General features: G+C 40.0%; 1 protein-coding gene across 4 annotated transcripts in view; it reads right to left on the bottom strand.

Moving 5' to 3' along the window:
• The window catches only part of LOC140105137 (complement factor H-related protein 5-like), a 307,689-nt gene that overhangs the window by 53,838 nt on the left and 230,081 nt on the right, over nucleotides 1-23,770 (bottom strand). For all 4 annotated transcript variants that reach the window (XM_072129066.1, XM_072129065.1, XM_072129064.1 and 1 more), the window contains 3 exons: nucleotides 19,264-19,323; nucleotides 18,117-18,296; nucleotides 6,762-6,947 (listed from right to left, as the gene is read on the bottom strand). In XM_072129066.1, the coding sequence (XP_071985167.1) occupies nucleotides 6,762-6,947; nucleotides 18,117-18,296; nucleotides 19,264-19,323 (426 nt within the window). The remainder of the gene's footprint in view (nucleotides 1-6,761; nucleotides 6,948-18,116; nucleotides 18,297-19,263; nucleotides 19,324-23,770) is intronic.

Raw genomic sequence — 23,770 nt, 5'->3', positions numbered from 1 at the left:
TTTCATGGAAGATTTTAATACTAATTCTGTTAATATCAAACTTACCTACAGGATGGGAAGAAGAGACATTGAGTTCTTGGATGTACTGTTCAACGTTGATGAAAATGGGCTGATCATCAGTGATGCGTATAAGAAAAAACCTCGACCAACTCGTTGCTACATGCATCATCCTCTCATCCTCAGAAGCTGATTAGAAGTATACCAACAGGACAGTTCCTGAGGATTCAAAGAATCTGCACTACAGATTCAGACTTTAACAAACAAGCAATGGATATGAAGCTACGTTTCCAGGAACATGGGTATTCAAAGAGAACAATTGAGCAAGGTTATCAGCCCAATTTTTCAGTATAGCAATACCACTAGCAGCTACGCTTTTCAAGTAAAAAAAACTCTTCATCATGGCTCCGCCATGATGAAGAGTTTTTTTACTCGAAATGTGTAGCTGTTTGTGGATACCACTATGTGCTGATCGATTTTATATGATGATTTAATCAAGAAGCAAGAATTTTTCATATAAAAAGTGCTGGATCGTTTGAATCTTTTTCATTGTCTGCAAAAACCTGCAACCAGAGGGTGTATTCTTTTGCACTTTCAAGAAGATGGGGAGGCTCACAGGTGCAAGGATTTCCTTAAAAAAAAAACACTTGCCGCATGGACTTTTCTATAGCAATACCACATATGTGTTGATAAACTGCAGTATTGGCGCACAACACACAACTACATTGAATGGAAGGAGCACCATTCGGAACAGAACAACATCGTTACTTTGTGTAGGCTATACAATTTTAATTTTTTTTTAGCAATGTGGACTTTTGAGGGCTTATTTTTTTGCTATCATTATGGCAATACCTCATTTATATAGTTTTGCCCAATTTATCTGAATAAAACAAAATGTAAGTAAATATAATTTGCTTTTGCATCGCCATGTTTCCAGAGGCATAACTTTGCATTTTTCAGTTGTCTAAGTTGGTTAAGGGCTTTTTATGTATGACAAATTGTGGTATCTTTGTGAAGCACATCCCTTTTCTTAATTACTTTTTAGAACATTTTTGGGAAGGGAATTAATGAAAAATCATTTTTTGGGAAGTTTTATGTTCACCATAAAAGACCAATAATTCTGCAGACTTATTGCACAGATTGTTATGGTCACAGTGATACCAGATATTATATTTAATTATTATTCATTTTATATGAAAAGCTGTTAGTTTAGGGACTTTTAAGAGGGGGAGAGGGGGGGGTACCACAGTTTTTTATCTCAGACACGCGACTCTACCTTATTCCTCACTGACAGATAACAAAGAAGAACGTGAAGGCAGCCATAAAAGTAACAAACCATAATAATAATTAATTCATTATGGCGTTCACAGATGTCTTGTCTCGGTTCTTGAGCTGATGATAGCTGCCACGACGGATCGCTAAAGCAGCACGGAGGAGAGCTGTCAAGGAGCAGCACTATACAACATGACTTTACATGGGGTGAGCTCCATGGAGCTCCATGGCTCCAAGTTCTTGTGATATAGGACAAGACTATTACTTTCGTTACATATTTCCATCCTCCTCAGTTTGCTAGAAGGCAAAGGCTGCTGCTCCCTGCTCATTCTGAAGAGAGGGAGATCATGTAATGCTGCTCTGTGTAGCTTGCAGGAAAGCCTTGTCTTCAGCTGTGTGAGTACATACGTCTTCTGCAAAGGTAGAAGGGCTCCTCTGTTCCCCATCAGTCCCTCTATCCTTGTTTGTGATTCTGCATTACATTTTACGTCTCTCTCTACACCTTCAGTTTATAAAAGACTCTTCACTTCATTCTTAACTTCTGCTCTTGGGGCACTATCTTTAAAGAGTACCTGTCACCCCGAAAATGGCCCCCACAAAATGTGCCCCCCCATACTCCTCACCCCAGCCCCTTTCTCCCTAGACAGTTTTAAAAAAAAATTATTTGTGTTAAATTACTTTAAATCGATCCGACCTCTTACTAAATAAGAGGTCGGATTCGGATCTTGAGCCCGGTCAGTTGGCCTTATTCATTGGGGGGCCGGCCGACACACCCCCTCCACACCCCCTCCACACCCCCTGTCTGTGGAGACCTGTCGGAGAAGCCGGCAGCATCGCATGTATTGCGTAATCGCTGCCAGCTCTCCGAGATGCGGCCGCGCCACACTGACAGCAGCTGCGGCCGCAGACTTTCCCCTATACATTCCCCGCGCCAGGCTATATATACAGCACCGCATCTCGGAGAGCTGGCAGCGATAACGCAATACATGCGATGCTGACGGCTTCTCCTATCAGTCCCCGCACACAGGGGGCGAGGAGGTGGTGTGTCGGCCGGCCCCCTAATGAATAAGGCCGACTGCCCGTGCTCAAGATAGGAGAATCCGACCTCTTATTTAGTAAGAGTTCGGATCGCTTTAAAGCAATTTAACACAAATAAATAAAAAAAAACTCTGGGGAGAAAGGGGCTGAGGTGAGGAGTATGGGGGGGCACATTTTGTGGGGGTCAATTTTGGGGTGGCAGGTCCCCTTTCAGGCAGGGGAGCTGATATTCCACAGTGCTCATACAACATAGACAGTACTACATGTAACTATTTCACTGCTAGTTTCTACTACTAACTCCATGCTCCTCCATGTGATAAAAGACGCCAGGCTAATCACTATATAGATTCTGTCTGTACACACTATGCTGAGTTTAATGGATTTACTTGTTGGAATTTCATTGGACTTGCTGCTAAGCTCCGTCAAAGAGAAGATAAGGTAGTCAATAAGTCCTGTGTTAAAAAAAAAAATGTAACCATAATCTACATAGACCAAGGAATAGAAAAAGAAATGGTATTGATATGAATATATATATAATTTTATAACAAATGTTATTGCCCAAAATTATAAAACAAAAAAACTAAAAAGAAAATATGTTTTTAGCATCATGTAGTAAATGGAACAGCACGCAAAACACAAAGAACAAAACTAAAACAGCTTATTTTTCCAATTCAGTTATAAATTTATAGTTAATAAATTTACAGCTTCTGAGCTGCTCTCCTACCCATTTCTGCCTTTTTTTAGCCCTGGTTCTCATATTCTTTTATAGTCTGTTAACGGCTACCAACCTTTTGACACACTCTAATCTGCCCCGAATCACTGTTTCTGACATCTACTGGTCCCGACAAAGGTCTCCTCCTAGTTGTTGTTCCTGTGAATATTTGTTTCCATCCAAATAATATAAGCAAAGCAATTTCTGGCTTTTCGGCCCAATTCAGTTGGACAGCAATGGTACCAGGCCGTGCAGTGGGTCACCATGGGGAATTCCTGTCCCACACCTGCACACTGCGTATACAATGCACCCTGTTCAGACATGGTGTAGAAGTTCCCTACCACCACAGCACATAGCAGCAGGATCTATCCAAGAGGCCAGAGGCCTAATCTGGTGAGTGCCAAAGGGTGGGGGCACCATTATGTGCTGGAGTACATATTGTGTGTTAGCTGTAACCTTTTAACAACTTTTCAACATGTGTTAAGAAAATCTGTCCCCATTGTTTTACAGTTATTTTGGTAGCATAAAGGATCATCTTCATCTATTTGTGCTGCTTAAAGGACACCTGTCATCAGGTCTGTGTCACTTGTCCTGTCACTACTACCTGTTGGAGCAGCTCACAAGGATTCCATCCCAGCCTTTATCTAGTCAATTCATACATTAATAATTTTAAAATCATCTTTTCTTTATTATGTAAATGAGGCTGGTCACATGGTCCAAGGCAGTGATGTCACCCCTGTTACCCCTCTCCTCCCCCTGCTCATGTCTGTGTGCAATGTATAGTAAAGCATTGCTAGTGTCTATGCTTTATCTGCTGACATGCTCTCCCTCCTATGCACATGTGTGAGACACAGACATCAGCTACACATATAGCTGACATGTTCTGCTATAACATGGCTGCCTGGAGCTGCTGTATTTTTCCTATACACACACATGCTGCAGGGGAACGCCAGCACCAGGAAGCACATGGAAGAGCCATTACACCATTATACCTCACATCATTATACAGGCTGTCAGTCATGTGTATAGGAGTATCTCACACACACAGGCTGCAAGGGGCGCCAGCACCAGGAAGCATATGGAGAAGCCATTACACCATTAAACCTCACATCATTACACAGGCTTTCAGTCATGTGTATAGGAGTATCTCATACACACACAGGCTGAAGGGGGAGTTGTCACCAGCACCAGAAAGCACATGGAGGAGCCATTACACCATTATACCTCACATCATTATACAGGCTGTCAGTCAAGCACTGGGGGGTGTGGCGGTGCCTCCCACTCATGAATATGCTAGAATATGATATATGATACAGCTTTAGGCCCTCATTGCTTAAAGAGGACCTTTCACCACCTCACACATGTAGAGATTATCATACCATCCTGTAGAGGCGGCTACACAGATTCAGGCGCACTTGGAATTTTCCTTTTAGCCCCCAACATTCCCAGTGTTTGACCATTGTAATCTGTGTTTGGTCAGAGAGGAGGAGCTGGGGTTAAGGCAGGAGGCGTGTGTTATGCTAATCTTCTCTCATACTGTCTAATCAGTGGAAGGCAATGTCAGAGTAGTTATTATGAATACTGAGGTGTGAGTTTTTTCTATGTTCATCTAATGGTTGTGTTCACACATGTTCCGCTAATATTCTCTTGACATTGTGCTAACATAATCACAATGTTTTTTGTCAGTTTTGAATGTGATTGCATTTACGCGGCGTTTGAGTCGTGCTTACACTGCGTTTGCACCACGGTTACGCTTATGTGGCGTTATTTTTAAGTGGCGTCTGAATTACATTTACTTTTACACAACGTTTGTGTAACATTTTCGCCAACACAGTGTTTGCCTCACGTTTACGGTTATGCAGCGTTTGCGTCACTTTTGCGCTTATTTGGCGTTTGCGTCATACACACGCTTACGCAGCGTTTGCGTCACAGTTACGCTTAAGCAGTATTTGCATCACATTTACGAGGCGTTTGCGTCACATTTACGCTTACACGCCACTTGTGTAACGTTTGTGCTTATGTGCCGTTTGTGTCACATTTGCGCTTTTGTGGCCTTTGCGCCATGGATACGCTTATGCGGCTTTTGTGTCACATTTGCACTTACGCAGCATTTGCATCACGTTTACTCGCTGTTTGCATCACGTTTACGAGATGTTTGTGTCACACGCCGCTTGCTTACACGCCGCTTACGGCATGTTTGCGCTTATGCAGCGTTTGCGTCACATTTGTGCTTATGTGGCGTTTGTGTCATGGATACGCTTACACAGCGTTTGCATCACGTTTACGCTTACGCAGCATTTGCATCATGTTTATGCACCGTTTGCATCACGTTTATGAGGCGTTTGCATCATATTTACGATTGCACGCCGCTTGCACCACGTTTGCGCTTATGCGCCATTTGCGCCACGTTTGCGCTTATGTGACGCGCCATTTGCGTCACGGTTACATTTACGCAGCATTTGTGTCACGATTATGCTTACGCGTCGTTTGCGTCACGGTTATGTTTATGCGGTGTTTGAGTCACGGTTATGCTTACACAGCCCCTGCGGCATGGTTACGCGCCATTTGCATCACGTTTACACTTACGCCGCACTTGCATCACGTTTACACTTACTCGCCGTTTGTGTAACGTTTACTTTTATGTGGCGTTTGAATTACGTTTACTTTTACATGTTTGTTTCATGTTTATGCTTACGCAGTGTTTGCGTCACGTTTAGGCTTACGCAGCGTTTGCGTCACATTTATGAGGCCTTTAGATACACATAGAGAAATCACAGCTCACCACTGACAGAAGATTAGCATAAGGCACGCCCCCAGCTCCAGCCCCAGGTCCTCCTCTCTGACCAAACACAGATTATAATGGTCACATCTCAGGACTAATAACTCTGCAACCGTGGGGGCTAGAAGGATAATTCTAAGTGCCCGTGAATCTATGTAGCAGCCCCTACAGAATGTCATGCTAATCTCCATATAAGTGAGGCAGTTTATAAATGGCAGTTTATGAAAATATATTTAGGTTAGGTGGTTAATTTGCCTGACAAGTTCTCTTTAATTCAATGAAAGAGACCCAGTGTCAAAACAATTAAGGGGCCTTAGTTATTTTATGTTTATTCCGTCTCGTTAAAACTGATTAGCTTGTCCTGGTGGTTTTGGAATGAATCATATATACAGTTGCATAGAAGAGGTTCCTGCACTGTTGATGAAGAAAACATCAACCTTTTATAGTACTACTCAATTAAAACAATAAAAAGGGGTGCATGCTTTAGTTCTAATTAAATAACACAGTAAGAGTGTGAATTGTTATATTTCAGCAGTGCTAGAACCCCCTCCATCCAGTATTTGTCAGTGTATATGCTGTTGCGATTATTTTACTCTACTTGCGGTTAATTAAAAAATATCCCAGAGAGATTTATTAAAGGGCCAACAACACTTTCATAAATTGGAAAAGCAGTGAAGCTCCAAAGGCAGTCATAGAATTATTGCAAAGAGCAGCCTAATGATAAATCTCCCTCTATGCGTGAAGTTAGACTTGTACATATTTGCAGTTTATTGAGGTTTTTGTTAAGAATACTACAGCATTAAGCATTAAAAATGATAAATGTCTCAATGAAATTGATAGGTCCATGGTTTCTGTCACAGATTTAGCAGTGATCTAGAAATAAAAATAATCACTAGTTCCAGTAAACAGTGGCCTATTCCCTTATAATGCACTGCTATTAGAAAACTTCTAAAAAATACTTACCGATACAAGTAGGTAATGCTGTCCACAGTCCATTAATGCAAGTACTTTGATCTGACCCACTGATGTGAAATCCACGCTTACAGACGTATTTGACAACATCATCAGTTACATATATTTCTCGTACAGAAGAGTCAGCTAGAGCACCGTTTGGAATCATGGATGGTGGATTACTGCATGGTTTCAATGCTAAAAAATATGAACAAATATATCACTTTACATTACTTAAGTAGTGTGGGCCATCAGACACGTTCAGAGATCACAGTAATGCTTTTCTAAGTGTCATAGATGCCTGTACAGGCATTTTACATATTGAAAAAAGTCCCAAGCATATATTTACTTTCAGCCAGCAAAGTACAGCTTGCTGAAATGGTTAATGCTTAACAGTGGAGATTCTTTTTGGACAATGGGGGGGGGATTTATCATGGATTGTATGCAGTTTGCGCACGGCCAGGAATATCAATTTCACCCCATGCTCTCCTGTCAACTGGGTAGCTAGAGGTGGTATATCGGAGCCTCGCAAATTGGTATATCGGGCAGAATATGCACTACTGGAGAGGTCAATCACAACTTGGGCACAATGCAACTAGTTTGCCTTATCACGATCCATTCTATCATGAACAATCTAATATATAAAGCTGAGTATATATGTGTGTATGTATGTCCAGTAAAGGAATCTGTACTGTCGCATTTACAATCCCCAAATTTTGCACATCGTTCTCTGTGACTCAGGGAACATCATAGACCAGCCAAAATTTTAACCCAAATCCACTTATTGACCACCATATACAGGAGTCATTGTCTGCTGCTGCTGTGCCAGTTAGAAGTTGAGTTGCGATTGGTGCTATTCTGCCACAGATTATTAATATGAGCTCTGAGCTTTGATTGGTTACTACAGGCAATGGATATAAGACAGGTTTTGTGTGAGGTAATATGGATAGGGATACAGAGATAGGGGGAGATTTATCAGAAATGTCTGAGGTAAAACTGTTCCAGTTGCCCATGGAAACCAATCAGCTGTAATTTTATTTTAAAAGATGTGGGAAAATGAAACAATCTTTGATTGGTTGCCGTGGACAACTAGAACAGTTCTGTTCTCAGACACTTTTGATATATTCCCCCATAGACAAAGTGACAGTCAGAGACAAATACAGAGACAATTGTAGAAAGACAGAGAAAACCAGAGACAGTTGGATTAAATCAGAAACAGTCAGAGAAAACCGGAGTCAGAGACAGAAACAGAGACAGACAGACACAGTTAGAGACAGCCAGAGACAGACAGTGACAGAGACAGTCAGAGACATACAGGAGACGGTCAGAGACATAGACAGATAGACAGAGACAGTCAGAGACAGTCAGAAACAGAAACGTTCAGAGACAGAGATAGACACAAATAAAATATTCTTTGTTAACCCATTCTATTTTGTTATAGCTAACAGCAGTTTTTTACTATCCCGGGCAATGACGGGAGCTACAACTAGTCTTTAATAAGCATCTTTAGCAGCAGCCTCAAATTGGAGTGAAAAATGACAATTCATTCATTCGTTTTTCAATGAATGTAACCCGGATTTCTGGTAAAACACAACCCCCTTCAAAGTCAATACAGACCTGAACTTTAACACCCAAAACTGACCATAAAATATGTCTAGTAAGGGCTAGAGGGCTAAAAAATGGTGGGAATAACAGGGCAGTCATCTTGCACATAATGGGCTAGGGAAAGTATTGGAAATAATAACATAAAAAATAATCATAGAAATAATTTACAGTTAGAAGATTCCCAAAAACTTGTGTTGAAAGATGAGGTTAGGGACAGTGAACCATCACAGGACATCTACCATAATTTTGACGAAAACAAAGTGTCACCTTTCTGCAATGGGTTTACTGACAAGGAGGGCAGCAGTGAGTGAAGATGACCTCAGAGGTGATGATGTCCTGGACATCAGAGGTGATGATGATGTCCTAGACCCTGCATAGCTCACAAAGCCTTAGATAGCTAGGAGAAGATGCAGAGAAGATGCAGACGGGTGGAAAGATGCATTGCGCAACATATAGCAATGACGTGGCCTGCTACCACCCACTTATGCCCAGGGCTGAGCATACAAAGGCCGGCCCAAAGGATCTCCCTGGTGTAGCATTTTTGAAGCAATATGCAGAAGACAAAACATGTCATTTGCACACTGTGCCACCAGTCCCTGAAGCGAGTAACAATCTGAGCATCACACGTGTGACCAGACCAAACTAAATATGAGCTGCAGTGGAAGACACACCAAGAAAAGAACATGGAAACACCTGTTGCTCCCTCTGCTGCTTTGGTTGAGATTGTCTCGCCACAACCAAGCCTCTACACCTTTCTAGGGAAGGTCTTAGCTTTCTTTCACCCAAACAATGTAGAGAAAGTGGAAGTCAGGACCCTTCTAACCCTTTAGCCCTGGTCCTGACTAGAATAGTTGCAAAATTTGTGGCCTTTGATAAAGCTACCATTCCAGACAGTTTTAAAAATGTGGCTGTTCCAGAATGCATCAGTAACCATGGGCTGAGACCCTGTCCACTTGACCCAAGGCAGGAATTACTGTGGCACATATAGTTCTACCACAGAGGATGGGACATCTCTCCTTGGTTCCATTTGCTTTCTCCACCTTCTCTGCTCCCTCTTCTCCTGCCTCTGCATCCAGTCAGCATTGACTGGCACCACCAGTTTCAGTACAGTTATAGGGGAAAGGCAGCAGGCCTTGCTGAAACTTATCTATCTGGGCAAAACATTTTGGAAAAAAAACAGAAACTTTTTGAAAAACTCAAACTTTTTTTTATAAGTGATTTACAGGCAGTCCCCGGGTTACATACAAGATAGGGTCTGGAGGTTTGTTCTTAAGTTGAATTTGTATGTAAGTCGAAACTGTATATTTTATAATGGAAGTTCTAGACAATTTTTTTTCTTTTGCCCCAGTGACAATTGGAGTTTCAAAATTTTTGGTGTAATTGGACCAAGAATTATCAATAAAGCTTCATTACAGGCATCTTACAGCTGATCATTGCAGTCTGGGACTATAGTAAAGTATCCAGAGACTTCACCAGAGGTCACATGGGGCAGAGGGGTCCGTCTGTAACTATGGGTTGTCTGTAAGTCGGGTGTCCTTAAGTAGGGGACCGCCTGTACTAAAACATAAACTACAAATTGCCCTGTGAGAGGAAGGGACATTTTTTTCCATTGTATCTTATATGGCAGTGAGAGTAAGGGATAGTTTTCTTCAATAGCCAACGGTGGCCACTTTGCTGGATCAGCTCTATAAATATAGAATGCATTAGTGGTGAAGTTCACATGTGACATTGATGGCTCAGAGGACATTAAAGTTGATCATGCTTCCCTCCTTGAGATTACAGATGCCACATACATCATTCGTTACAGTTTCCCTAAAAATGTTGGTCTGCTAAGTCTTTACCTGTTTTCTTTGATGAATTATATTCAGTGCAGATTTAATAAGATCTCAATGGAATGATCACTATTCAAGATTCAAATCTGTTCTACTAATGAGAAATGTCCAAGCTGCTTCATTGATTTACTGAAAAGCTCTAGCTCAGGGGTTGGTGAAGGCCTGGAAAATAACTTTGGAACGCTTTAACATATCCAGGTAATTTTAAGATTTTTCAAGACATATTGTACTACTTGTAAGGTGAGAAATTTAGGCAATATGTATAGTATTTATTTATGAAAAAATGTTATCTTCCAAATTCAAAATTTTAAATTTTTTGGAAAGTTAGTCATAACACCAAAATAAGTCAATAACTAACATTTTTGTTCCTTGATTAAGAATCACCTGTGCCTTTATTGGGATGTTAGGAGAGTTATAACTTTAGGTGAGATTTTTCAGATTTTCATAAAAATAATCAAAACTTATTTTTGGAGGGAGTAATTTACTTAGAAGTGACTTTATAAGGCGTATACGATAGAAAACCCCTGCAAATGACACAATTTTAGAAACTGCACCCTTAAAAAAAACCTTGGGAAGTTTAACTTTGAGTGTTTCATGAGGGTGAAAAATAAATGAAAGTGAAATCACAAAAATGTGATTTTATTTAAAGTGTAACTGTAAAGTTACTTGACACAAAAAATAGTTTTAGCACAGCTGGAGAGAGGCTTTGACAACAATACCAACTATACCTATTTAATGCTTCTGGCTTCTTGTTATCCTGAGATAAAGCCTCATATATCTATTAGCCCTGTCTGTAAAATCCTCTTAGCTTCGCCTGTGACTAAGGGTAGTGAGGCCAGGGCTTGGAAGGCATTCACAGACAGTGCAGCCAATCAGGACACATAGTCAGTGTTACTACTTGTACAGAGATCTCCTGCTAATCAAGGCAGGGAAGACACAGAGCACTAAATCTCTGCATCATAGTAAGAAATGATCATACAGTAAACTACTACAACATATCTGCAAACCACCCCTTTCCTGTGCAAATAGGTTTCACTGTAGATACACTGTGCTGTGTGTGCATGGTCTGATTCATTAGAATTGATGGGGAGTCTTACAGTAGATATCTTTATTTGTGCTTTCAAACTATCATACATACACAATTCTGCTACATTTAAACTTTCAAACACAAACAGCTCTGTTAAATTCCATTCCTGGGAAAGTATGAATAGACTTCCATCCAGACTATAGCATGTTTGTAATGGGATGACCTTATGCATGTGATCAGTCTCATGCATGTGACATCATTCAAGGTCCTAGAGTTTTTTACATGCTGCCGGAATAGTCAGGACTGCGGAGCATGCATCTCTCCTAGTTTCTCTCCTTATACGAGCCTTCCACCCTCTTCCACTCAACCAATCCAAACAAAGGCAGCCAAGGGGACAAGTTAAAACGCATGCTAGCAGGCAAACGGCTGCAGATAGCCAATGAGAGTAAATCGGCTTATTTTAGCTTCTTGCAGAATTAGACAAAATCTGTTATATTTTACAGTTGTTCTTTAACAATATATTCATTGAACACTAGAATTTTCATCATCACAAAGGGTTAAAAAGGAAAATGCATCTCACAATGGTGCAATTCCTCCTGAGTATGCCAATATCCATTTTGTCACTGCATTCTGTTGTATGTCACAGGGTTGCATTTGAAAAAGAAAGAATGCTGTTCAGGTTTTGGAGGACAAATATAGCTAAAAAAAACCTTTCATGTGTCAGGATACCTCTGGAGAGCCATACACTCACCGGCCACTTTATTTGGTACACCTGTCCAACTGCTCGTTAACACTTAATTTCTAATCAGCCAATCACATGGCGGCAACTCAGTGCATTTAGGCATGTATACATGGTCAAGACAATCTCATGAAGTTCAAACCGAGCATCAGTATGGGGAAGAAAGGTGATTTGAGTGCCTTTGAACGTGGCATGGTTGTTGGTGCCAGAAGGGCTGATCTGAGTATTTCAGAAACTGCTGATCTACTGGGATTTTCATGCACAACCATCTCTAGGGTTTACAGAGAATGGTCCGAAAAAGAAAAAACATCCAGTGAGCGGCAGTTCTGTGGGCGGAAATGCCTTGTTGAAGCCAGAGGTGAGAGGAGAATGGGCAGACTGGTTCGAGCTGATAGAAAGGCAACAGTGACTCAAATCGCCACCTGTTACAACCAAGGTAGGCAGAAGAGCATCTCTGAACGCACAGTACGTCAAACTTTGAGGCAGATGGGCTACAGCAGCAGAAGATCACACCGGGTGCCACTCCTTTCAGCTAAGAACAGAAAACTGAGGCTACAATTTGCACAAGCTCATCAAAATTGGACAGTAGAAGATTGGAAAAACGTTGCCTGGTCTGATGAGTCTCGATTTCTGCTGCGACATTCGGATGGTAGGGTCAGAATTTGGCGTCAACAACATGAAAGCATGGATCCATCCTGCCTTGTATCAACGGTTCAGGCTGGTGGTGGTGGTGGTGTCATGGTGTGGGGAATATTTTCTTGGAACTCTTTTGGCCCCTTGGTACCAATTGAGCATCGTTGCAACGCCACAGCCTACCTGAGTATTGTTGCTGACCATGTCCATCCCTTTATGAGCACAATGTACCCAACATCTGATGGCTACTTTCAGCAGGATAATGCGCCATGTCATAAAGCTGGAATCATCTCAGACTGGTTTCTTGAACATGACAATGAGTTCACTGTACTCAAATGGCCTCCACAGTCACCAGATCTCAATCCAATAGAGCATCTTTGGGATTTGGTGGAACGGGAGATTAGCATCATGGATGTGCAGCCGACAAATCTGCGGCAACTGTGTGATGCCATCTTGTCAATATGGACCAAAATCTCTGAGGAATGCTTCCAGCACCTTGTTGAATTTATGCCACGAAGAATTAAGGCAGTTCTGAAGGCAAAAGGGGGTCCAACCCGTTACTAGCATGGTGTACCTAATAAAGTGGCCGGTGAGTGTAGTCATGCAAAAACAGAGGAGAACCCAAACAAGTGACACCATTTTGGAAAGTACATCACTTGAAGTATTTAGCAAGGTGTAATATGTGTATTTGCCCATACAAGTGTGTGATCTAATTAGGCCCCCAAAAATAACAAATGTGAAAATTTTCCCAAAAAAGTTAACTTTACACCTAGTTTTTCTAAACCAAAAGGGACAAAACACGAAACAGCCCCCAAAAATAATAAATAAATATAAAATGTTGTATGGGCATGCAATCAAGGGAAAGACGGATGTTTGCCTTTTGAAGCAAAATTTGACAGAAATCCTTTACATGTGTCAGGATGAATTTGGAGAGCCCTGGTCGTACAAAGCAGAGGCGAAAAGTGCCAGGCCCCGCTCTGCCTTTGTACGCACCTCAATAAAGATTTCTTCGCACTAAATTGGTGAGTGCCGCTGAATTCTTTTTGCTTGATTTGCGAACCCAAAAAGTGACTACAATTTTTGAAATTACACCCCTTGGAGAATTTAGTAAGGTGTAATAATATGTGAAAATTGCAAAGGATGTGCTAACAAATTCAGAGGCTTAGAAGGGAATTAGCAAACATACAAACAATAAAACCAACAAGTGACTCCAGTTTTTAAATTGCAATTTGACATAACAGTTGTTCCTTTTACCTTAAATGAATTCACAACAAAGGTTGGATGTTTGTTGTGTAAATTGTGAATGTGTTGCATATAAGGTGGTAGTATATTCCAGGGGACCAACTAAAACTGAGGCACTCTTTCATGCAGAGTCCAAGTTTGTCAGGGCAGGTCTCGTAATGGTATATAATGCCCTTCCTAACCCCCCTTTTGGAACATAATCTGCTTATTTTCTGGGTCCTTCCTTTTGTAGCAGTCTGGGGGAACTTAACTGGTAAATGTTGCCTTACCACAACATGGTGGACATCTAATCCAGGGGTTCTGGGGTGCTGCCCTTCTTGGCCAAATATTTGTTCCTTAACCGGAGGGCCGAGCCCTCTCCATAGCCGGTAAGTCTCTGCTGCATATTGCAGCAAAGGCTTACCGGTAACACCCGCGATCGGTGCCGGCACCGATCGCGGGTGTTTTCTTGCTGATCGCCGCCGGCGGCTTCAAACTGATGGCGGCGCATGGGCGCCGCCATCTTCCCGAGGATCGCCGCTCCCCATCATCGGGGAGCGGTGATCCGTCGCCATGGTAGCTTTGGGTCTCACGAAGACCCGAAGCTACTTCGGGTTAACCCATTCATTACAATGTGCTATCAGCACATTGTAATGTATGAGGAGTAAAATCCCCATATACTGCCATACTGTAGTATGGCAGTATATGGTAGGATCGATCAGACAACCTAGGGTTAAAGTACCCTAGGGAGTCTGAAAAATAGTAAAAATAAAAGTTAAAAAAAGTTTTTAAAAAAATTATAATAAAAAAACCTAAAAATTCAAATCACCCCCCTTTCCCTAGAACTGATATAAATATAAATAAACAGTAAAAATCATAAACACATTAGGTATCGCCGCGTCCGAAAATGCCCGCTCTATCAAAATATAATAACAGTTTTTCACTGCGTTTAACCCCGTAACGGAAAATCGCGTCCAAAGTCAAAACTGGCACTTTTTTGCCATTTAAAAAAAATTTAAAAATTCTATAAAAAGTGATCAAAAGGTCGTACAGTCCTAAAAATAATATCATTGAAAACATCATAAAAAGTCGCAAAAGATGACACCACCCTCAACTCCATACAATGAAGTATGGAAAAGTTATAAGCACAAGAAGACAGCAAAAAAAAAAAAAAATTTTGTTCATGAGGTTTTAATTTTTGTAAATGTATGAAAACATTATAAAACCTATACAAATTTGGTATCCCTGTAATCATACTGTCCCAAAGAATAAATTACATGCGTCATTTGTGGCGTGAAGTGAAAGCCGTAATATCCAAGCCCACAAGAATACGACACAAATGCGTTTTTTCACCATTTTCAATGCATTTGGAATTTTTTTCCCGCTTCCCAGTACATGGCATGAAATATTCAATGCAATCACTATGAAGTGCAATTTGTTACACAAAAAACGAGCCATCACATAGCTTTTTACGTGTAAAAATAAAAAAGTTATAGATTTTTGAAGGTGGGGAGTGAAAAATGGAAATGAAAAAACGGGAAAGGGCCCGGTCCTTAACCGGTTAATCACCACCTCTTGAAAATGGAGAAATGATACGGCATGGCCTGCACATTGGAACAGCATGTAAGAGTTGTACAGTGCCATCTGTAAAATGCACACAGCCAGCTTTTTATACCATATCCTTGTATACCATATCAGGTGCTAAAGGGCACTATGCGGCTTTAACACCTGATCTAGCAGAGCAACCTCACCCATGTTTTGGGGCAGTGGTGGTGGTATCTCGTACTGGGGTAAGGGTGCAGGAGTCCACAGGAGTTCCTGTGGTCGGAATAAGGCCCCTTTCACACTTTCGTTTTTCAAGCACGTGCGCTGCGCATGCTTTTGACATGCAGAACTTGCATTGCACTCTGACCCATTGTAATCAATGGGTTTTTTCAGACTTGCATTTTTTTCACACACACATGCACTTTTTTTAACGCGCGTTTAAATCTCAGCATGCTCTACTTTTGCAAGTCACGCTCGTAAAAAACTCACCATACAAGTCTATGGAGATGCATCAAAAAAGCATTGCACTCTGAGACACTTGCAAGTCCAATGCAAGTGCTATGTGTTTTTCATGCATCAATTGCCCTAGAAAAGATAGACCACAGTCCCGAGTCCTTTACACGTGCGTTATCTGCGCATGAAAAACACATTGAAAATGTGCATGAAAAACTGAGACACTGAAGAAACTCTGACTGAAAACTGATTGAACTCTGATGAAAAATGTCAGTTTTTCACTGACCAAACCCTGATCGCACCCTGATCCGACTCTGACGTGATCTGCAACACAAGTGTGAAAGGGGCCTAAGGACATTTCTCTTTTTCATATACTTGACCAACATCTAAATGGCTGCCTAACAAGGGATCCAGGGAAGCCTCTCTGGTTTTTGCATACAGTGCTGCAGGTTACAGTACCACAGGAACTAAGGGATTGGAATATTGGAATGTTGGTATAAAAGTTATCCACATACAAGTGGAAACCGTTATCCAGCAGCGGGTGCACCAGATCCCACACAAGCTTCCCAGTAAATCCTAGGACAGGGGGCTTATTCATTTGTCTTTTTCATAAAACCTTAACCGTTTTTTTTTATTCTGTACCTTGCCTTCTTCTTCGACAGGTACTGGTAGAACTTTTACCTTTGAAATGTAGAAGTGACTCATCAACACAAACATTTTAGTAAAATGGGAACATACCTTGACAAACTTGGTGCCAACATGGTTGAGGATTGGTTTAATTTTATATAGACAAGCAACTGATGGGTGGCTATAAGGTGGGCAATTATCATTGAGCTGCCTAGCTGTGCGTTCTATCGGAGTACTATAAAAAAAAAATATCAGTACTCCAATACTTAGGTTTTTTTTTTTTTTATCAAAGCCTATGTGCAGCACTATACAAATATAAAAAAAAACATCTCCTGTATAATTGAACAGGTAATCATTTTATCTTTTGTATACTAGAATTTTCTCTGTAGTGTATTACTGGCTGTGTTTGCTAGCTGGCAGTTTAGAGGTCGTTCTTTGACATACATGCTCACAGTTAAATTGCTGACATTCAGATCCATTTACAGGCAGTCCCCGGTTACGTACAACATAGGTTCTTAAGGTTTGTTCTTAAGTTGAATTTGTATGCAAGTTGGAACTGTATATTTTATAATTGTAGCCCCAGCCAGAATTTTTTTGGTCTCTGTGATAATTGGATTTTAAAAATGTTAAAAACAATAAGGATTCATTACAGACACCTTTAATAAATGGTATAGCTGTAACTGGCTAAAGTACAGTAAATTACTAATATCCAGAGGTCCGTTTGTAACTAGGGTTCATCTGTAAGTCAGGTGTTCTTAAGTAGGGGACCGCCTGTATATTTGCTATTCTAATCACATTTATACTCAATGGGGGAGGAAGGGATTGATCATGAGTGGCCACATTAAGCGGCTGATATATTTAGACGCCCAGACCAGATTAAATGTATGGCATCTGAATAGTTGTCCGCTGCCTCTGCAATCCAAGATAGCATATGCACCAGGTAGTTATCAGAGTATAAGAGAAATCCGTGCAATCCTGGGGTGAATCATGCACTTCATTTTCACGTCATAATCAAGTTATGACCTGATAATTGGGAAAAAAGTGTGCAGTAGAACAAAGCTACACAGAAACCATCACCCCCAGCCCCTTTGCCCTCCACCACTGCATCTCTGATAAAGAGATTGTACTCGTATAGCACATTTTAAACCTCTCAGAGCCTAAAGCCATTACACTAGAAATTATGGTGTTAATACATTAGTTACTATGTAGTGAAGAGTTGCAGGGACAACCGCAGAATTCAGAACTTTATCCTCTAACTTTTTAACAATGCAGAAGAGCATTAAGATATACAGGCAGTCCCCGGGTTATGTACAAGATAGGGTCTGGAGGTTTGTTCTTAAGTTGAATTTGTATGTAAGTCGAAACTGTATATTTTATAATTGTAGATCCAGACAAAAAAAAATTTGGCCCCAGTGACAATTGGAGTTAAACATTTTTTGCTGTAATGGGATTATCAATAAAGCTTCATTACAGACACCTTACAGCTGATCATCGCAATCTGGGACTATAGTAAAGCATTCAGAGATCTTCACCAGAGGTCAGAGGAGTCTGTCTGTAACTATAGGTTGTCTGTAAGTCGGGTGTCCTTAAGTAGGGGACCGTCTGTATATCGGTAATTTACAACCAAAACATATTGGACATGTCTGATTAAGAAACAAGTATATGAATCAAGAGAAATAACTTACGGATGCATTGTGGAGGGTGTTCCCATTTTCCTTCAAGACATTGAATTATTGGAAAACCAATCATCGTATATCCTCTTCTACAAATCATAGTTACCCCGTCATTATTATAATATGCTTTCTTTGGATCTATAATTTCAGCGTTTTTCGGACTGTACGCAAGAGGACATTTTTTTCCTTTTTCTAGAAATTAATAAATATAATACATAGATAAGAATTGTTGTTTTAACAATCTTAACCTACATTCACACCTGCCACATTTACGTCATCCAGTTCTCATTCATACAGAACACAGCACATCCATGGCTCTAATAAATGCGTAATAAATCTGGTTAAACAAATTTGAAAACATCAGATGTAGGCCATAAGTGCTGCATCTTAGTGATTACTTTAAGAATGCCTTTTTTCAAGAATATTGATTATGATACGTACATCAATTTACAAACATAGGGTTACAATTTGAAATGTGATACACCTCAATTTAACGATTTTGTGTATGACTTTACTTACAAAATGGACTACAATTTATCTTTTGATAACTCTTTCTCGTGTCTAAAAATGCACTTGTTGGGGTGCCAAATGACTAGCTTTTCAAATACAGGCAGTCCCCGGGTTACGTACAAGATAGGGTCTGGAGGTTTGTTCTTAAGTTGAATTTGTATGTAAGTCAAAACTGTATACTTTATAATTGTAGAGCCAGACAAAAAAAATTTGGCCCTAGTGAAAATTGGAGTTTAAACATTTTTTGCTGTATTGGAACAAGGATTATCAATAAATCTTCATTACAGAAACTCTACAGCTGATTATTGCAGTCTGGGACTATAGTAAAGCATTCAGAAAGCTTCACCAGAGGTCAGAGGGGTCTGTCTGTAACTATGGGTTGTCTGTAAGTCGGGTGTCCTTAAGTAGGGGACCGCCTGTAACATAGTTACACAACATACTAACAAATATTGAGGATAGACCCATTAATAAGGGAAAATGTATCAAAGTGTCTCATACCGGATTATAAATGTGGTATAGTTGTGCTGTTTAGTTGTAATTTACACCATTAGTTAGTCTAATTTATACCAGAAAGCTGCAGGAAAATGGATGTGATGTAAACGTTCCTCTAAATGAAGCTAGGGTGTTGTATATTGCATTTAATAAATACCTGGTTTATCCTTTGAATCTGGAAGTGAAGGAACTGAATCTGGTACAAGAGAACTTTGATCTACAAAATGAAAATAACAAGAACATCATCTGGATAAGTAATTTTTGCAGTTGTTTGACTTAAAGGAAATCTACCATTAAAATCAAGGATGATAAACCATGGACTCCATGAATCCAAGCACTTTTTAAATTATTCTGATAAATCTGAGGCTAGGATAGCCCCTCAATCTCATTAGCATAATTTTAACCCCTTATGGACAAAGCGTTTTTTCATACATTTTTCGCTCTCCACCTAAAAAATCCATAACTTTTTCATTTATTATTCCATGTCATGTACTGGGAAGCTGGAAAAAATTCCGAATGTGGTAAAATTTTCCGAAAATTTGCGTCACTTTCTTGTGGGCTCAATTTTTACTACTTTCACTGTGTCCTCCAAATAACACCTCTGCTTTATTCTTTGGTACACATTTATATGAAAAAAAATAATTTTTTTTGCCATATTCTGACCCTAATAACTTTTTCATACTATGGTGCACAAAGCTCTGTGAGGTGTATTTTTTGCGCAATGACCTGATGTTTTCATTGATGCCGTTTTTAGGACTATGTGAACTACTTTTTATTACATTTTTTATGCGTTGTAAAATGGTGTAAAAGTAGCATTTGGACATTTGGGCACTAATTTCCGTTATGGTGTTCACCGGTGTCAACAACCATTTTTAGATTTTGAGAGGCATTTTGAGAGGCATTCCAGATACCTAACATGTTTGTGATATTTACTGATTATTAGGTTTTAAATCAATTCTAAGAAAAGGGAGATGATTTGAATTTTTAGGTATTTTTTTATTTTTTAAACTTTTTAAAACTTTTTTAAACCTTTTTTTAAATACTTTTTTAAATCCTCAAGGGAAATTAATCCTAGATAGTCTAATCGTTCTTGTGCAATTGTACACAGTATTCATTCCAATGAGCCACTGGCTCATTGTAACGAAACTGCATATGCTATGACAAAGACCAGAGGCTGTCATGGAAACCTACAGCCGCTCCCCGATGTCCCGGAAGGGTTAATACCTGCGATCGCTGGCACCGATAGTGGGTATTAGCGGTGGGTATTTGCTGCAATATATAGCAAACCCCACCTCTGTATTAAGAGGGCTCAGCCGGTACCTATGCGCAGAATGTTAACAGGTTAAGTTAATTTTAGAAGGAAGGGGGGTACAAATACAAGAAGATTACCACAGTCATGGTGCCTGGTTTATCTATGCTTGAATTTGTTGGTAGATAATGTATTTAAATTTTCTTCTAGAAATACTTCAACAAGTGGAATTACTTCACTCATTGAGCTTCCCTGCAAAAAAATAACCAATTACTAGAAATTCTCTAAAGCTAAACAATGTTTGTAAGGGAACAAATTTTATAATGAGCATTTGTGCATATGGGAAAGCCAACTTCAGTAGAAGGCTGAGCGAATCCGCTTTACTGAGTTCCCCAACCGAATAATTTTAGCTATTCTTTAGTAAGGTTATTAATTTTTTTTTTTCATAACTGTGTCGCTTGCATATTTTTTTTAATAAACTATTTAAGTGTATATTTTTATGTGCAATGTGCTTTTTTTATATAAATGTATTTTTTTCTCCATTCTGTATACTTAGCAACATTGATACAAGTCTGCTTCTCACATAACCAGGTAAACATCCATGTAAAAACTCCATCACCATATGGAACACACTGAGATGTGGCCATGTTTGCAGTGTTTATGTCCTTTTTTACTTATCGTTTATACTTGAGTATAAGCCAACCCGAGGTTCCCAGTTTTACCACCAAAAAACTGGGAAAACCTATTGACTCCAGTATAAGCTGAGGGTGGGAAATGCATTGGTCACAGCCTCCCAGTATATAGCCAGCAAGCCCCCTGTAGTATATAGCCAGCCCCAGTAGTATATAGCCTGCCAGCCCCCTGTAGTATGTAGCCTGCCAGCCCACTATAGTATATAGCCTGCCAGCCCCTTGTAGTATATAGCCTGACCGCCTCTTGTAGTATATAGCCTGCCACCTCCTGTAGTATATAGTCTGCCTGCCCCTGTAGTACATAGCCTGCCAGCCCCCTGTAGTACATAGCCTCCCACCCCTCTGTAGTATATAGCCTGCCAGCCCACTGTAATGTATAGCCTGCCAGCCCATTAAAGTATATAGCCAGTCCACCCTTTAGTATATATTGCCTGCCAGTCCCCTGTTGGGTATAGCTTGCTGGTAAAAAAAAATAAACTGACTACTCACCATTCCAGCCAGGTCAGCTCCTCTTCATCTTCATGCCGCAGGTCCACGACAGCTCCGTGGGCAGCACCTCTTCTGTCTTCACGTGCGCCAGCACCAGGTCCGCAACAGCCTCGTGTACACGGCCCGGCTGGCGCACTCTGTGATGTTTTAAAATTGCATTTCAAAATGTTGAGGTGAGGGAGAACAGAAGGGAGACTTATTGTATACTAGCATAATCAGAAATGAGACAGGAAGTATACAATGAACTTAAAGGGGTATTACCAACTGGACATTTAATTTAATTCTTTTTTCATATGTAATACCCTGTTTCCCCTAAAATAAGAGATCCCTCGAAAATAAGACGTAGTACAATTTTGTTCAGGCTTAGGAATATAAGGCTCTTCCCGCCCCATACATTAGTACTAGTAGATCTTTAAGATTCTGCAGAAGGTTGTGACATGGTGAACAATCCATGGAAGTAAATCACTAATTGTTTTGCTGCAAATGTGATACCAGCAGCTACCGCGATAAGAAGGGTCATTTATGGAAAGTGCTTTTACTAAACATGAGAGATTGGGGCCAATGATTCTAATAGAAATGGAGTCACAAGAAATTCTGTAGTCATAAGGATGTTAGAGAAGTAGATTTTTTGTTCAACAATAAATGTAAATTCTTCGTTCATGGAAAAATAAGACATCCCCTGAAAATAAGACCTAGTGCCACTTTAGTAGCAAAAATTAATATGAGATACTGTCTTATTTTCGGGGAAATGGGGTAATAATCTTTAGAAATCATAGGGGACATCATAGCCCCTTAGCCAGTTTATAGCTTTTAGGCTCAGCCCCATTTTTTGTATTCTGACTTCCATAGCTATTATGAGACTGTTTTTTCCTCACAAGTTGTACTTCATTTTAGTGGTAAATTTTAGCTGATACGTTTTGAGTTTATTTACAAAATAAAATGAAAAAATGATGAATTTTTTGAAAAGTTTGCCATTCTCCAAATTCAAAAACATTGCAGATAGTTTTGCCACCTAAATAAGTTGCTCAATAGCATTTCTCATATGTCTACTTTACATTTTCATAATTTTTGAAATGTCTGGTTAATTTATTTTGATGTCACGCTGCTTACAAATCGAACATCGCTTTTCCATATTTTCAGAATTTACTATTTTGAGGATAATTTCATTTTTTTTTTTTAAAAAATATTTAACATTAAACCCCCCCTATATAATAAACCCAATTTCTAATCTTCACCCCTCAAACTATCAGAAAAAGCTTTGAGAAGATTGTTAACCCCTTGAGATCTTCATAGTAATTAAATCAAAATGGAGGTGAAATTTAGAATGGTTAAATTTTGTCTGATATACGTTAATTTAGCCCTAGCATCTATATTCAAATGATAAAAAGAGGAAACCCATCTGAAAATTTGTTATGCAATTTCTCCCGAGTACAGAGTCCCCCCCCCCCACATGTGGCCGTTACTTGTTTTATGGGTGCACAGCGAGGCGCAGGAGGGAACGAGTGCCCTGCATCTGCCAGGATTTTGGTTTCCCCATTGGCCCCTTGTGTAGGCTATAAAATTTAAGCTTTTTCGTAGTTGGGGCCATGTGACAGCATTTTTTTTACAGGATGAGATGCATTTTCCAGTGTTACCATTTTGGGGTTGGTATCCCCTATTTTTGAAAATTTATGAACCTTTTTTTGAGGGAGTAGAAAAGCATCAATTCTGTCCTGGATTTTTTTTTTTGGTGTTCACCCTATAACCTAATAATCAAGTTATCTTTAATCTATGGGTCAATCCAATTACGGGGATACCATACTTGAAAATTTTTTCTTATGTTTTACTAAATTTGCCAAAAAATACCTTAATGTGGGGAAAAATCTATCGTTTGTTGCCGTCTCCCAAGTGTCATAACATTTTTACTTTTGGCTACAGAGCTGGTAGATCGTGTGACTAGTGGGCGTTACTGGCTATCACGTGATCTGGGAAGGAGAGTTACCTAGTGTCACATGACATGATGGTTTATTTTAAATAGCATGTATTTACCACTGAGTAGTAGACCATGAATAAGGCGTGACCGCCGAAACGCGTAGGTCTGTGTATTGGACTCTTTGGATACGTGTTCTCAGTTTTATTTCGTGTATTCAATAAAAGAGAATCTTTACTACGTATGTCATGCGAGTCTGTGGAGCAAGTGCCGGGATAATCTTTCCACTACGTCTTCATGTTCCAGCCTTCACACTGATCCACTA

This window comes from Engystomops pustulosus, chromosome 10, assembly GCF_040894005.1.
Source record: "Engystomops pustulosus chromosome 10, aEngPut4.maternal, whole genome shotgun sequence".
Taxonomy (NCBI): Eukaryota; Metazoa; Chordata; class Amphibia; order Anura; family Leptodactylidae; genus Engystomops; species Engystomops pustulosus.
The sequence above is the reverse complement of the archived record's forward strand: the minus strand, read 5'-3'. Positions and strand labels throughout refer to the sequence as shown.